This window comes from Caenorhabditis briggsae (genome assembly GCF_000004555.2).
Source record: "Caenorhabditis briggsae complete genome, chrI, whole genome shotgun sequence".
Classification (NCBI taxonomy): domain Eukaryota; kingdom Metazoa; phylum Nematoda; class Chromadorea; order Rhabditida; family Rhabditidae; genus Caenorhabditis; species Caenorhabditis briggsae.
This window is the reverse complement of record NC_013489.2, coordinates 5260319-5274281: the sequence shown is the minus strand read 5'-3', so window position 1 is coordinate 5274281 and position 13963 is coordinate 5260319. Positions and strand designations below refer to the sequence as shown.

The following is a 13963-nucleotide window of genomic DNA, read 5'->3' as shown; positions in this document are numbered from 1 at the left end:
CTTGACCAAATGCTTAAAATTCAAATTTTCAGGAACAAGAACACCGAGATCTCTTTGTCAAGGCCTACAGAAAATATTACAAATTTTGCAAACGCTGCGAAAGTTATGAATATCGTAGTGATCTGCCTCGTTTTGGTTATAATGACAGAATTACCATGCAAATGATGGATCAAAAATATAAGAACGCCAGTTTGGAAAAATTGGAGTCAGTTTTAATCGAAATACAACGTGCTGAAAATGTATTGGGAGGCAATGAAGCGATACAGTTTCCGTTTGAAATGTTTATTGACCCGGAAGAGATTTTGGAGAGTGTTTGGAACTTTTGGGGATTTGTTAAGAGGACATGCGGATATCAAAGATTTGCGAAATCAGAACAGGAAAAAAGTCAAGAAGAAATAGCGGTGAGTTCAATTTTTCCCTTTTGTAAATGGAGACACAGCACCAATTTACTATTTTCCACCAATGTGAAAAACTATATATGATCAGAATGTGATTTCAGTACAACTTCTCGTTTTCGGAGGGAATTTTTGAACGAGTTTTTGACTTTATTCGGATTTTCGCCGAAATATTGTTCTACTGTAGAACGTTTCTAGTAATTGCTAACGTTTTTAGAAACAAAGACATGTAAAACAAAAATGTAAAAAATTAAATATTGTATTGAACGACATTTTTGTCCAGCTCAACTTATTGATCACTCTATCATTTTTGGAACTGATCTGTTCTGTTCAAATTTCAATATTTTTTGTCTTTACAATTTGATTCCCAATATGACTATGGAGACTGCAGTCTCCATAGTCATACTGCTCTGATTGTCGACTGCTCTGATTGTGAGGAAGGGATCGTCTTCAAGGAAGTATTTATGTGGACCTCAATTCCTCGAAGACGACCCCTTCCTCGCAATCGAAGGACTGTCGGACTACCTCAATTCTAACGACCTCCGAGTTGTCGAATGACTGCTAATGTATAAATTGTTTTTTTCTTTTCACACATTTTTGTTTTTCAAAATATTTCAATCAAATTAAATACTATAAAAAGTAAAGATATCAAAGAGGTGATGTGAGCAAGTGTCCGAAAAAGGACCCGAATTTCTAGAAGAGTGGACGATGGGGGAACAATGAGACAATTTCGAAAAGAGTTTAAAAAAAAATGAAACGATTAATAGGTGAATTGGGGGGAAGGATTAGGGCAAGATGATATTATGTTCACTGAAATTTATGGCACAACCATTTGTCTATTCTTCTACTTCAACTTCTGCTTTTACGGAAGGCGTGTTGACGGGAGAGGCAAGACTCGTTTGGAGAATCTGAAAACATGATTATATTATTTTCAAATTTAGCAGTCAAAAGTACCTGGGGGTCTGAAGGTTTTAGGTCGTTCAGAATCAGTTCTTCCATCAAAGAATCCACGTTTACAAGACCAAATAGACGAGCGAGTTGAACGTCTTCTACCTGCAAATGTTCATAGTCAAAATTTTTTAAAGTTGTCCGCTACGGTAGAGTTGAGACCAGAGTTATTTTTTGTTTTGTTAGTCAGCAACTTTTAGATTAAATACCGTATTTTCTCTAACAGTATCTCACTCAAGCCGTCCACTTGGAGCTTAATTATCTCGATTCCTGTAAAAGATATCAGAAATTTCCCAACTTATAAAATTTTTATCATGATATCAGAAACATTTTATCAGTTAACACCTTTTTGATATCTTCTGAAGGAATTGAGATAAATTGGCTCAAAGCTAACGGTTTGGGTAGGCTTCTATTAGAGGGAGTACGGTATGTTATACGGAAACGAGATAACTGAAGTGGGTGCTTTTGAATAATGTAGCCTCTAGTAAAATATTGATTGGAAACTTTGAACGCTCCTAAAAAATCCCTGAAAAAATCCTTCCGTTCCTTACCAATTGTTGTGCGATTGCCTGAAGAGAAGGCAATAACAAAAGAAGTTTTCCACTCCGACAATCCTGCGAATCGTCTTCCTGATTTACTATTGCCTTATCCGTGCACCTAAAACTCTCATTTTTCATTCTCTTGACTTCTGAAAATCCCTACGAACCTTCTCTGTAATGACCTCAAACATGCATATCTGGCATTCTCCACTGACGTCTGATCATTGCATTCTCTGACAACTGGATTAAAGAAAAGAATCGCTTTCAGTGCAACGTATTCCACCAAATCCATATCCAATCTTCTCATCGGATTCACAAGTTCAGCAAGAATTCGTCCGACAACACAACTAAAATGACTGTACTGGGATACAATCGGGAGGGGAATTGAGGGATACAACTCACTTGATATCACCAACTTGAGTGGCATGTTCTTTAGGTAAAAGAGTGTCGTTTGCCAAACAAATCGTATCATCCATTCCCAAATGAATCGATCGATACGCCACTCCCAACACGATTATGGATGCTGCTCCACCTTTCAGAAGAGCTGCCTGGAACATTTGAAATTCATTCGTTATCTTTGATATTTTTCTCACCTGATCAACTTGAGCCAAGAATGAAAACTGTGGCAGCGATTTTGCCCATTCAATAAAAAGAACCAACTGTTGATGGATAGATTTTCCAATATCATCTAAAGTGGCTGATCTCGCATCCTCATAATTCCATTTCACTTTTCCACAGTCGTATGGCGCCTGGAAAACACGTGGATTCAATGTGCTCAGTCAGGAAAATAGAAATTCTTACCAGAGAAGATGTATTCTTAATAACACTGGATCTTAACTGTTGACACATCTGTTCAGCCTGAACTAATTGATCAATGAGATCTTCTTTTCCTTCTTCTGGCGTCTTTTTTCTTTTTCCTATCGCGTCCCGTTCATTTTGGATTGCATTACTTTTCATTCCAGCTTTTACGCACTTCTGTAGTCGACAAGCTCGACAAGCATTTCGTTTATCTGGAAAAATATATGTTTTGTGGATGACATCTTTCAGGATATCTAATAAATGGATTTTGAGTTTTCGAAAAATGAGTTTTCAAATACCTCATCTTGATACAGTAACTTGAAGAACTTGTAAAATTTTCTGATCGTTACTTAGTTTGAATAAACCTGTTTACTGTCAGAAAACTAATCATAATTTCAGTTTTTTTTTCAAATAACGATTTTCAGAATCAAAGCTAATTCTGTAGTACTAAGCGATCATTCAAAATATACCGTTTTCCCTCTAGACCGTTTCATGCGAACCATCAACTTTGAGCTCAATTATTTGGACTCCTGAGAAAGATATCAAAAATTTGTCAACTGATAAATTGCTTATCACAATATCACCAATAATTTATTAGTTGGCAATTTTTTGATATCTCCCACAGGAATTTATATAATTGAGCTCAATGTTGACAGTTTGTGTGGGCTTCTATTAGAGGGAATACGGTAGTTTGTGGTAAACCCCTAGACTTTTTGAAATCTTGAAATTTTATAGTTTTGTTTTGAATAGTTCCTATATGATTGTTTCAAAAAAAAATGCAGTAACTAATACCCTTACAAGTTTTTTAATCCCAAAAAATGTAAATAAAAAAAAAACTAACTTCTTGTAACATCACAATTCTGTTCAAATCGACATGTATAGTGATATCTTTTCCGAATACTCCTACGAAAGAATCCTTTACATCCATCACAGCTGATTGCTCCATAATGCTTTCCAGTTGACTTATCGTTGCAAATATGACATATTTCTTCTACCATTTTTGAAATATGTTTATCTGAAATTTAAATTTTTATTCAAAGTTTTTTGTTTCACTGAACAAATTAAAGTTAGAAAATATAAGAAGAATGAATTTTTGAATGTCTGCGTCTGCCTGCCAGTCTTACTGTGCAAACTCCCGCTTATCAGTAGAGCGCGTTGTGCCTAATGCGAAAGTTTTGATCTGCTTGATTTTGTGTCAGTGATCATACATGAATGTTCCAGAATACAGAAAAGAAGAAGAAGGAGAAAAAATGGGATGGAAAAGAAGGAAACAGTATGATTGAGAGGCGTGTGATGGTGCGTATGAGTGAGTGTTAGATAAGAAAAACGATGGAGGAGGAAAACGAAAAAAAGAGACGATATGGAAAAGAAGAAGAAGAATAAGTGACAAACATGTGGAAGATGGGGAAAAAAAAGAAGAACAAGGCACTGATAACCGCGGGGTATCTCCTTGCAGAGATCGTTTTGGAGAGAATAGAAAATTAGTGGAGAAGACGAAGAGAAAAAGTACACCCATTTCTGGAATTCCGTTTTTTCTGTAGTATCACTTCATGTGTCAAAATCATTGATTTTTTTAAAGATTTTATCAGTAGAAAGACTCTAAAATAACAATGGCAAAGGGGGAGAAAGGTGCTGTTGTTTATGAAAGAACTACTGTGGTTGAAAAAAACAAAAACAAGGAGGACAAAAACATAATTACTATCACTCGTGTGGTAGCAACGGAAAACTATAAGATTCAAAAATTTTATGATAGTGGTTCGGTTAGCCCAAAATCTTCTTTCTAAAAATGTCTTTGCCTACATTTTCTTGACAGACAAACAATTCCAGTTTCTTCCGAATCGCATGTGACCTAATTTCCACGTGTTGAAAAAGACCAGCCACGTGATTAGAATACAGGAATATCAAAATAGCTGGGGCGCCTGTGCCGCGAAGTTTTTGAAGCGCTTCATAGGAAAGTACCGGTATTATTCTGGCACAAAAAACACGGAGTTAGAAAAGAAACCTTTAGGCCCCACACCGACAACTACCGTAATCTAAAAATAGATTTATTTTCCCAATTTTTTTTCTCGATTTTCCCTGCGATTCGTCGATTTTTTTTCTGTTATTTCTATGAAAAAGTTGTATGAAAACGTACTAAAAGGAAAGTGAGAAACTAAATCCGAAAAACAAAAAAATGTTTAGGTTGTCATTGTGGGACCTTCGGCCACGGCCACATGCGATTCTTTTCCACAGCTAGGATTTTTCTCTACCAGAATAATAGTTTTGGGAAGCATAAAACAAGAACAACTCTAGTTTACTATCAAATGATGTATTTCTACAGTAAGAAAAACACTATGAATCAGCGATGGCTTCTGTGAAAATCAATTTAAATTCCTTGGTTTGTGTAAGACCACAAGGAAACACGAGACTCCATTTTTTCAAATTTCTTAAGAAACGATGAAGTCACCTGTTTTTTGGGAAAAAAACCTGTATGCGTTCATTATGTTATTCTAATTGCTAAGATTTTAATGTTTCAGAGATAAAAATAATAAGAGAACAACTACAAAATGGTGACGTTGATCAATAGAAGAGGATGAGAACGCAGTTTTGGTTGATAACAAAATGTATCGATCAGTTTTTATCATTTATGGTTTTGTATGATACTATGTAGTCTTGTCTTTTTCCGTCCTATTCTCTTCCATTTGGAGAAATGCTGAGAGCGACCGACGGTGTCTTTACGGCCATGAGGAACAACGTTATCGCCGCTCCCATGTGGTCTAGTGGTTAGGATTCGTGGTTTTCACCCACGCGGCCCGGGTTCGATTCCCGGCATGGGAAGTCTCTATTTTTTTTAATTTGAAAAGTGGTTTGTAAAGATGAAGAACAGTCAGAATGGTTAGAAAAGTTAGAAAGGGAAAAAAGAGACGGCGAATGAAAAACAAATGTTCGTTTGAGTGTCTGGTGGTCTGCGTCTTGTATTGGGGTTGTTGCCAGCCAAAAATCTCATCTGGTTTACAACCTTGGACACCCAGAGGTCCCGCTCAGAGATCGATTGACAGAGGGAGGGAACGGAGGGTAGATAGGAAAAATAATGATGATGAGTAAGAGAAGAACGATTAGATGTTGTCATAGATTCACAATCTTACTGATTTTTTCTTGTACAAAAAAATGGAGCTGTGGAAGAGAAACGCCGGTGGCCATGGCTGAAGGTCCCACAACGAAAACTACCGTAACCTGAAAATATTTGTGTGTTTTCGAATTTACTTTCTTGTTTTTCACTGCGTTTCGTCGAGTTTTCTGATATTTTCCTCAATAAAGTCGGAGAATAAACATTTTTGATAGGGAACAAATTGATTGAACGAAAATTGAGAAAAAAACATTAATCCGAATAACACAAATATTTTTAGATTACGGTAGTAGTCGTTGTGGTCACCGGCGTTTCTCTTCTACAGCTCCGGGTTTTAAATAAAAAAACATGGAATCTCACATTTTTCTACTCCCAGCTGATACAGTTTCAAAATCTCAGGTTCTTGAAATCTCAAAACTTCCGGAGCTCAAGAAGTTTTTCAAAGCCAAAGACAAAAGAATGATGTCCTAAAGGACCTCACCACTTTGAGTTTTTGATTTTTGCCGTTTATGTGAACTTTGAATTGATGTCACTCAAGTACACACCTTTCTGATCTGATGAATCGAAAAACGATGTCTACAATTTTCCAGAAACTTCAAGAAACGATTTCTTCAGAATCCCATTGTAGAACATGGTTCATAAAAGGAGTCATTGGAAAAGTACACATAGACACTGTTCGCCGCCTCCCCAGATTCCCATTTTCCAGGTTCATGACATCTGTATGAATGGAAGTTTTTTTTCGAGAAGAAATGAGAATTGACAAACAGCAAATGGCAGCAAGAAACGATCCCAACTGTGCAAACTTTGCAATCGAAACAGCACTCCCATCATCACAAAATATTGGGACAATTTTCAGAATGAAGCTATAAATTGGGCCAACTATTTGCGGCGCTTCTGCATTTTTCACTATGTTTTGATATGTTTTTTGACCTGGAATTATCAAGCTGAATAGCCAAAAATCCAAAGAATATAATTTTTTGAGAAATATTATTGAAATTCTATTGCTAATTTTTCAAAAAACTTTAACTATGTCTTCTGAAGTAACCGTTTGGCTGAATTCCAAAAATTCAAATTCTCTGAAATCTGATCATAGAGTGAAATTCAAAAATTGTAGCTGTTATTATGCTGGTAAATTGATCATAGAGTGAAATTCAAAAATTGTAGCTGTTATTATGCTGGAGCTGTGGAAGAGAAACATTGGTGACCCTGGCCGGAGGTCCCATAACGACAACTACAGTAAGAACATTTTTATTTTCAGGGTTCCTTTTATCGATTTAAAAAAATAACAGAAAAAAATCGACAGAAATCGGTAAAAAATGAGCAAAAAAATCTTGAAAAGAAAAATATTTTTAGGTTGCTGTAATTGTTGTCGCGGGACCTTCGGCCACGACCACCGGCGTTTCTTTTCCACAGCTACCGCTTTGATACTGTACCGGCATGAATAAAGCCGAGCTGAAATCACACCAAATTCATTCCTCCAGATGTTCCTAACGAGCTGAGCCAAAACCAAAGTTTTCTGACTCATTGTGACGAAAAATCAAGATTTTAGTTTCTTTTTCCTGTATTCCGGAACTTTTTTCTGAATGGACACATCAGTGTCGATACGATGTGGGAATATAGGTTCTTTTTTCGTCTAAACAGCTGGTGTTCTCTTCCATTTTTCTCTTCTCCACACACATTTTTCTGTCGCCCTATTCAATTATTTTTCTTTCATGCCCATTTTTAGATGGACATCAAACAGATATTGTTATCATTGACTCTGTTTGTCTCTGTGGCAGATTCAAGGGTAAGAAATGAGAGGTTTCGAGAGAGGACCACATATTCTTTTCAGGGTCGACGAATCAATATTTATGGGGCTGAAAATGGGCACAGTGACATTGTGCAATTACGGGGAAACAGTGGAGCTCAACAAGTTTATAGTTCTCCAATACGAGAAAAGTGAGTTCAGAAATTGCAAAAAAAAAACTGTGAATAGAAAAATTAAACCGATAGCAAGCTGTTCAAACTAAAAATGAGTCATTTTATATTTTGCAGAAGGTTTGGGTTTGTAACTTTCTGGATCAAGATTAACTACAGTCTTCCTATAGAAAAATGTATAGGTTTCAATTTTACACGTTTTTTAGATGAGAACTTTCATCTAGCTACCGTAGTTTTTGGGATATGCGCCTTTAAATTTATCGAGCTTCATCCCTCTCAGCCAGTCAATCTTTGAAAGCGCATATCTCGAAAACTACAGTAGCTAGAAAAAAGTAGTCCACTGCAAAAACGAAGCGCAAGTTTTCATTAACATAGTTTAGAATTTTCGAAAACATCCGACAATTTCTAGCAAGATTTTCAGTGGGTTAAAAACGGGGAAAACAATTTTTGAACTAAAAACTCCACATAAAAAAATCAAAATTTTTTAGCTGTTTCCAGGTAAGATTTTTTTGTGTTAAACAAAACTAAAAACTTAGATTTGTGATTTACAGAATCAAAATGTTATATACAGTGTCCGTACAGTAATCTCAAAACTGTTACTTCAGACGACCTAAATTTCGAAACGCACTGTTATCCAACTCCCCTTTGAAATGGAGTAAAATGCAAGATTCCGATGGAAACTACTTAATTCCATTCGTGATTTCTGGAAGCTATGGTAATCCTCTTTTCTCGCCTTTTAATTTACAACTCCTTTTTTTCAGATTCGGTGGAACAAAAAATCATCAAAACTGCAATGGAAAAGATAGCGGCGAACACTTGTATTCGATTAATTCCCCGAACGAATCAACCGGATTATGCTGAAATCCTAAACAAAAAGGGTCAAGGGTTTGAAATTTTTCAAAGACACCTAAAACCAAGATTAAAAACTTTATTCAGATGCTACGCGAGTATCGGTCGGTTCCCTGGGAAAAATGTGGTGATGCTGGAGAGCAATGATGATCAATCGTAGGAAATATTTTTAATTTTCTTCTTGGCTGAAACTCCACGTCATCTAATTGACTTCCATATTCTTTCAGATGTATTCAAGAAGATACAGTAATCCACGAATTATTCCATGTGATTGGTCTTTGGCACGAGCACATGAGAGCGGATAGAGATGCATTTATTAATGTTCTTTATAAGAATATTGAGCAAGGTGGGAAGGTATGATTCGATTTAGGGAAAAATGAATTTCAGCTCAATATCCACAATTTGAAAAGTTGTCCTCAAGGGATGCAACTACTTATAATGTTCCGTATGACTATAAATCAGTTATGCATTACGATGAAACGGCGTTTGCGAAGCCAGGAAAAATTAGTATGATGACGAAGGATTCTAGTTTCCAGGTGATTGCTTAGGATTTTAAAAAATTTTTACTGCCTTATCTTGTGCAGGAACTCATGTAGATTCACATAAAAACGAAGAAAAATTCAAAATAAATTTCTTCATTGAAAAGAAAAGTTTTTTTCATACTTTTTCAAGGGTTTCTGGAAATTACGGGAGAAAAACAGACGAAAACCTCGGAAACCTTTTAAAAAACTATAAATTTTTGAGAACAATCGCGATTTTGTCGCGAATTTTAACAGAGAATAATTGATTTTTCTAGGTTTTTTTTTGCAAAATGTTTAGACCTTTTTATTTTTCGTTTTTTTCGGTTTTTGTCTGAAAATTGACTGGGCGATATTCTTGAAGATTACTGTAGAAGCTAATTTCCTTGTAGTTTTTACTGTAGTGTTTGCAAACATAACTACAAAGAACAAGAAAATTAGTTTTCTACAGTAATCTTCGCGAACGCCGTCCCGTCTAATTGCAGGCAAAATCCTGGGAAACACGAAAGAAAAACTTGAAGAATTTCTGAAAAACAGGAAAAGGTCTAAAATTTATTTCTATGTGAATCCAGATGATTTTCTGTTCAAAACAAATAAATAAAAATTCCACAGTTCACCACCTCCAAATTCAAAAAGATGTTTTCCAAAAAAATGAGCTCAAAGGTTTCTTGAAAACCGTCACAACATTTGAACAACGAAAGAAGCATCCAGACCCAGACTATTGGTCAAGATGTTTGAAAAAAATGTCCCCCTTCAACGAAACTTATAAAAATATTTAGCATTATAAACTTTTCTAGAAAGTGATTGGGCATCCACGAGACGCCTCTTCCAACGACTACAAAAAAGTATGTGCCATCTACCACTGCTCTAAATGCATGAATCAAAATTTCGATCAATTGGTTATCAGTGATAATATTGATCTTCGAAATCCAGTCATTACAAATTCTCCATCTCTACAAGGAGACTCATCAGATTGTACGGATCGACTGGGAATTTGCCCGATGCTGAAATCAAGAGAAATGCTAAATTGCAAAGTGATGTCAACATTCTGTTGCTTGTCTTGCTCTGCCCCAATTACAACAACTACACCGTCTTCTAAATCATCAGACACTTCTCTATGGCAGAGGATAAAATCGATTTTTCAGTGAAAAGAAAAAAATCAATTTTCTAATTAATGAAATTTTGGTGTTTGTATAAATAAATCATTTGAAATTATATGTTTTATTGACAATGAGATCAACCATCTGTTACATAACCTAACACTTGTTTTCAAAGTTATAAAATATCTAAATATTCATAAGTCGACTACTTCTTCTTCTTCTTTCCATTGGAGTGAACGGCTCCAGAAGTGGTTGAGATTCTCGTTTTTTTGCTGCCTGAGTGAACATTCCGCTATCCGCATCTGGTTTTTTACCTGAAATTGTTTTTTTTTAACTTTCTGGATTTTTGTAACATTTTTGGATTCAATTGGCCAAAATGATAATTATGAAGTTGTGAGAACTTGATTTATGAATTTTATTAGTTCTACGTTTTTGGAAAAACAAGTGAACTTCAATCTCTTACCAAAATTTTCAGCATCCTCAATTGTCATAGGAAGCGGAGCACCAAGAGTTTCCGGCAAGAAAAATGTCAGGATTCCAGCCGATAATGCCATCAGACCCATAATCAACAAAGGCAGAATCTTTACTATTTTTCCCTGAAACACAAAAATCTAAAAATCTAAAATTATTATCTCTCACCAAATTAACAATATGAGGAGCCAACAATAATCCAGAACCAGCTACCATACTGCTCATTCCCATTCCAATGGCCCTGACAACAGTTGGATACAACTCTCCAGCAAAAATATAAATAACGGCAAATCCAGATCCAACACCAAACTTTCCAATGAAGGAAGCAGATGCCACAAGCCATGGATATCCATCGGGAACGAACATTGCAGACACACATCCGATTCCACATACAATCATTGTTGCAGCAAGCGTCCAACGGCGTCCTGCGCATTGGAGAAGGGGCCAGACGACAAAGTATCCTGGCAATTCAACGGCTCCGTTTATGATGAAACTCCAATAATCATCAACTGGAAGATTCGAGACGTTCAGAGTCAATCCATTGTAAATTATTGCATTCATTACCCTGGAAAGTATACGAGTGTGATTTGGATGAGATTCGTAAAGATCTCAATTTTTTCTACCAGATGAAAATCTGGAATTCTCAAAATCTCAAAACCCTACCAAATATAAGTAACAATAAAAGTTTTCTTTCTCAAATTTGGTGTTTTAAATAGATCCGTCACATTATGACTCCTCTTTGTTTCCTCTTCTTCTGCCGCGTTTTGATGATTTTTTAGCTGAAAATCCAATTCTAGAATTTTTAATATATCTTGAATTCACTCACACTATCCACCAATTCATTAACATCTACATCCGATTTTCCATTCATCTTTGCAATTTTCTTGAGCTGCGCTTTAGCTTCCGCCCATTTTCCGACTGAAACAGACCATCTGGGAGATTCCGGAAGGAAGAAGTAGTAGCAGAATAAAACAGCAAAAGGAGCATTACAGAAGAATGTGAGTGGACGCCACCTGGAAAAATATCTACAAAGGAGTTCAATTTAGAAGACGTTCTACCTTCTGATGAACATTGCAACCACTCCTAGAAGTGCCATTGCTGCTCCGAAAAACAAAGAAATCATGAGTCCTGAGAAGATTCTTCCAGAATTTCCCATGAACTCCATGCCTGCAAAACTGTTTGTATTCTATTCTTTTGGGATATCATAAAGACACCAGAAAAATCTTTCTAAACTCACAAATGATGAATGGAATCTGGAACAATGCGGGGAATGCCAATCCTGTGAAAAATCTCAAAATAATGAATGACTCGATATCTTTCGCAAAAGAATTCGCCGTTCCACAAACGACCAAAACGATGAGAATCACAAAAAACGAACGACGTCTTCCGAATTTGTCAGCAATGTATCCGAATAAACAGTTTCCAATAAAACTTCCAACATAAAACGATGTGGTAGAAATCTCAACCCACGATTGTTGATCGCAAACCAGATTGAACTGAAAATTGGCAATTTCAATTTTGCTGATTTGGTTTCAGAATACCTCAGTAACCAAACTATCCAGGTATGTCGAATTGTCATAATCCCATCCATTTTGGCATGGAACCAAGTCGATTCTATCACTAAAAATTTACAATATTTGAAAGGTGAATTTGAGAGAAAACTAACCTGTATGTGTCGACTGGAGCAGATGTGAATGCTTGGAAGACGTTGATTTGGGTCTCGTTGTATTGTTTGCATGAAAGAATTTGCTGAAATTCGAAGCCATTGAATGCGTTAAAACCATAAGATGCTTCTATGATATTTGTTTCAATTTATGTCACCAGAAATCAAAAAACTAGGTACCGTATTTTTCATAGAAGCCCACTCAAACCCCTTAATTTGAACTCAATTATATCGATTTCTGTGCCAGATATCAATCATTTGTCAACTGATAAAATGTTGGTGATGTTATGATAAATAGTTTATCAGTTTGCAAATTTTTGATATCTTTTACAGAAATCGAGATAATCGAGATCAACGTAGACTGACTGGGTGGTCTTCTATGCATGAGAGCACAGAGCAAATACTGTAAAGATGATTCTCCAAATAGCAAGCCATTGTAAGTCCGTGGAATGATATGTTTTAAAACACGAAGATAGACTTACAGTATCATTTGTCAATGGTCTCAAATACTCTTTTCCTTCTGGAATACGGCAAGAGTGGGGTGGATTTCCGACAACAAATGGGATATTGAATGCTGAAGTTTTGTTGATTTTAAAAAAGTCTAAAGTTTTCCTGAATCAAATTCAATAAACTAACCTGAAAACGCAGATGGAAGGCTAGCAGGAAGACAAATAATAAAGAAAAACACCAATTGATATGTTCCATAATCACCAACTTGTTCAAGAACATAATCAAAATCTGGGGGTTTTGCAGAAGACATCAGAATGTGTTGACTGATTTCCGCGAATGTATCCTGAGAAAGAAATCAGATGATCGGAGAAAAAAAGAAGAAGAATGAACCAGTTAAGTCTCTTCCTTTTGCTAATTTTTTAGGTGAAAAAGAGATAAAAAGAAAGTCAACGGTTGGGGTCTGGCAAATTGGAAAGGAAAAATGGAAACTTTTAATTTGATAAGAAATTAGAAAAATGAGATCAATTGTCTCATTTAAGGTATGACCAACTTACCATCGCCTGGAACGACATTTTGGGTTGAATTTGAAAATTTTTGGGAGACTTTTTAAAAGATTTGAAGATTCGGGGATTTGAGATGCGCGGATTCTCGGGAAGGAGAAGATGATTGAATATTTGGAAAAGATAATGGAAAAAAGGATAAGTTGAAGATTGAAGTGAGTAACTTGAAATGTCAAGTGGAATGGAAAACTTGCACCCACTGAATTTGTGAAGTATCTCTTATCCGTAGTTTTCGCAAAAAAGGGCGAAGAAGTAAAAATGAGCAAAGAACATGTAAAAACTTTAACATCTAGATCATTACTGTTTTACAGTTAACAAATTGAGGATGAAATTCCGGGACTTAAAAAATAGAATGTCATTTTATTTGTTTCAGCGAATTGTTTGATTCCAAACGGCACATCTCGTCTGGAACATTTTGTAATAAAATTATCAACTACGAGGTTAAAGACGTTTATACCAAACAACTGTCTGGCGAACGTTCGGCGCGATTTGACCTATTTATTTTACTGTTCGTCGCTCTGCTCGTCACTTTTTGACTTCTCTTGCTCAAAATGTCACGTTAAATTATATTTAATTTTAAATCGTTTCTATTTTTTATTCAAGTAACGCAATAGATCAATAATTCAGTTAATACTATGTCACGCCCCCT

The 13963-nt window shown here is 35.8% G+C and overlaps 3 protein-coding genes and 1 non-coding gene across 4 annotated transcripts; 2 read left to right on the top strand and 2 right to left on the bottom strand.

Moving 5' to 3' along the window:
- Positions 1-1231: 1231 nt before the first annotated feature.
- Positions 1232-3678, bottom strand: Cbr-nhr-69 (the record flags this gene model as incomplete). Its single annotated transcript, XM_002639236.1, has 8 exons — positions 1232-1303; positions 1350-1448; positions 1895-2000; positions 2050-2229; positions 2285-2430; positions 2476-2631; positions 2684-2892; positions 3522-3678. 8 exons carry the CDS (start codon positions 3676-3678, stop codon positions 1232-1234), a joined length of 1125 nt encoding a protein of 374 aa, XP_002639282.1.
- A 1691-nt stretch (positions 3679-5369) lies between these two features.
- On the top strand, positions 5370-10218 carry Cbr-nas-5 (the record flags this gene model as incomplete). The annotated part of the gene is made up of 9 exons (XM_002639237.2): positions 5370-5399; positions 7513-7572; positions 7618-7724; positions 8309-8418; positions 8465-8588; positions 8640-8708; positions 8780-8898; positions 8940-9088; positions 9868-10218. 9 exons carry the CDS (start codon positions 5370-5372, stop codon positions 10216-10218), a joined length of 1119 nt encoding a protein of 372 aa, XP_002639283.2.
- Positions 5426-5497, top strand: CBG28813. The gene has a single exon. It is a non-coding gene (tRNA).
- A 138-nt stretch (positions 10219-10356) lies between the features above and the next one.
- Positions 10357-13326, bottom strand: Cbr-oct-1 (the record flags this gene model as incomplete). The annotated part of the gene is made up of 12 exons (XM_002639238.2): positions 10357-10484; positions 10634-10766; positions 10810-11206; positions 11305-11420; positions 11468-11654; positions 11700-11808; positions 11879-12137; positions 12183-12261; positions 12308-12390; positions 12787-12878; positions 12941-13097; positions 13309-13326. 12 exons carry the CDS (start codon positions 13324-13326, stop codon positions 10357-10359), a joined length of 1758 nt encoding a protein of 585 aa, XP_002639284.2.
- Positions 13327-13963: the final 637 nt, after the last annotated feature.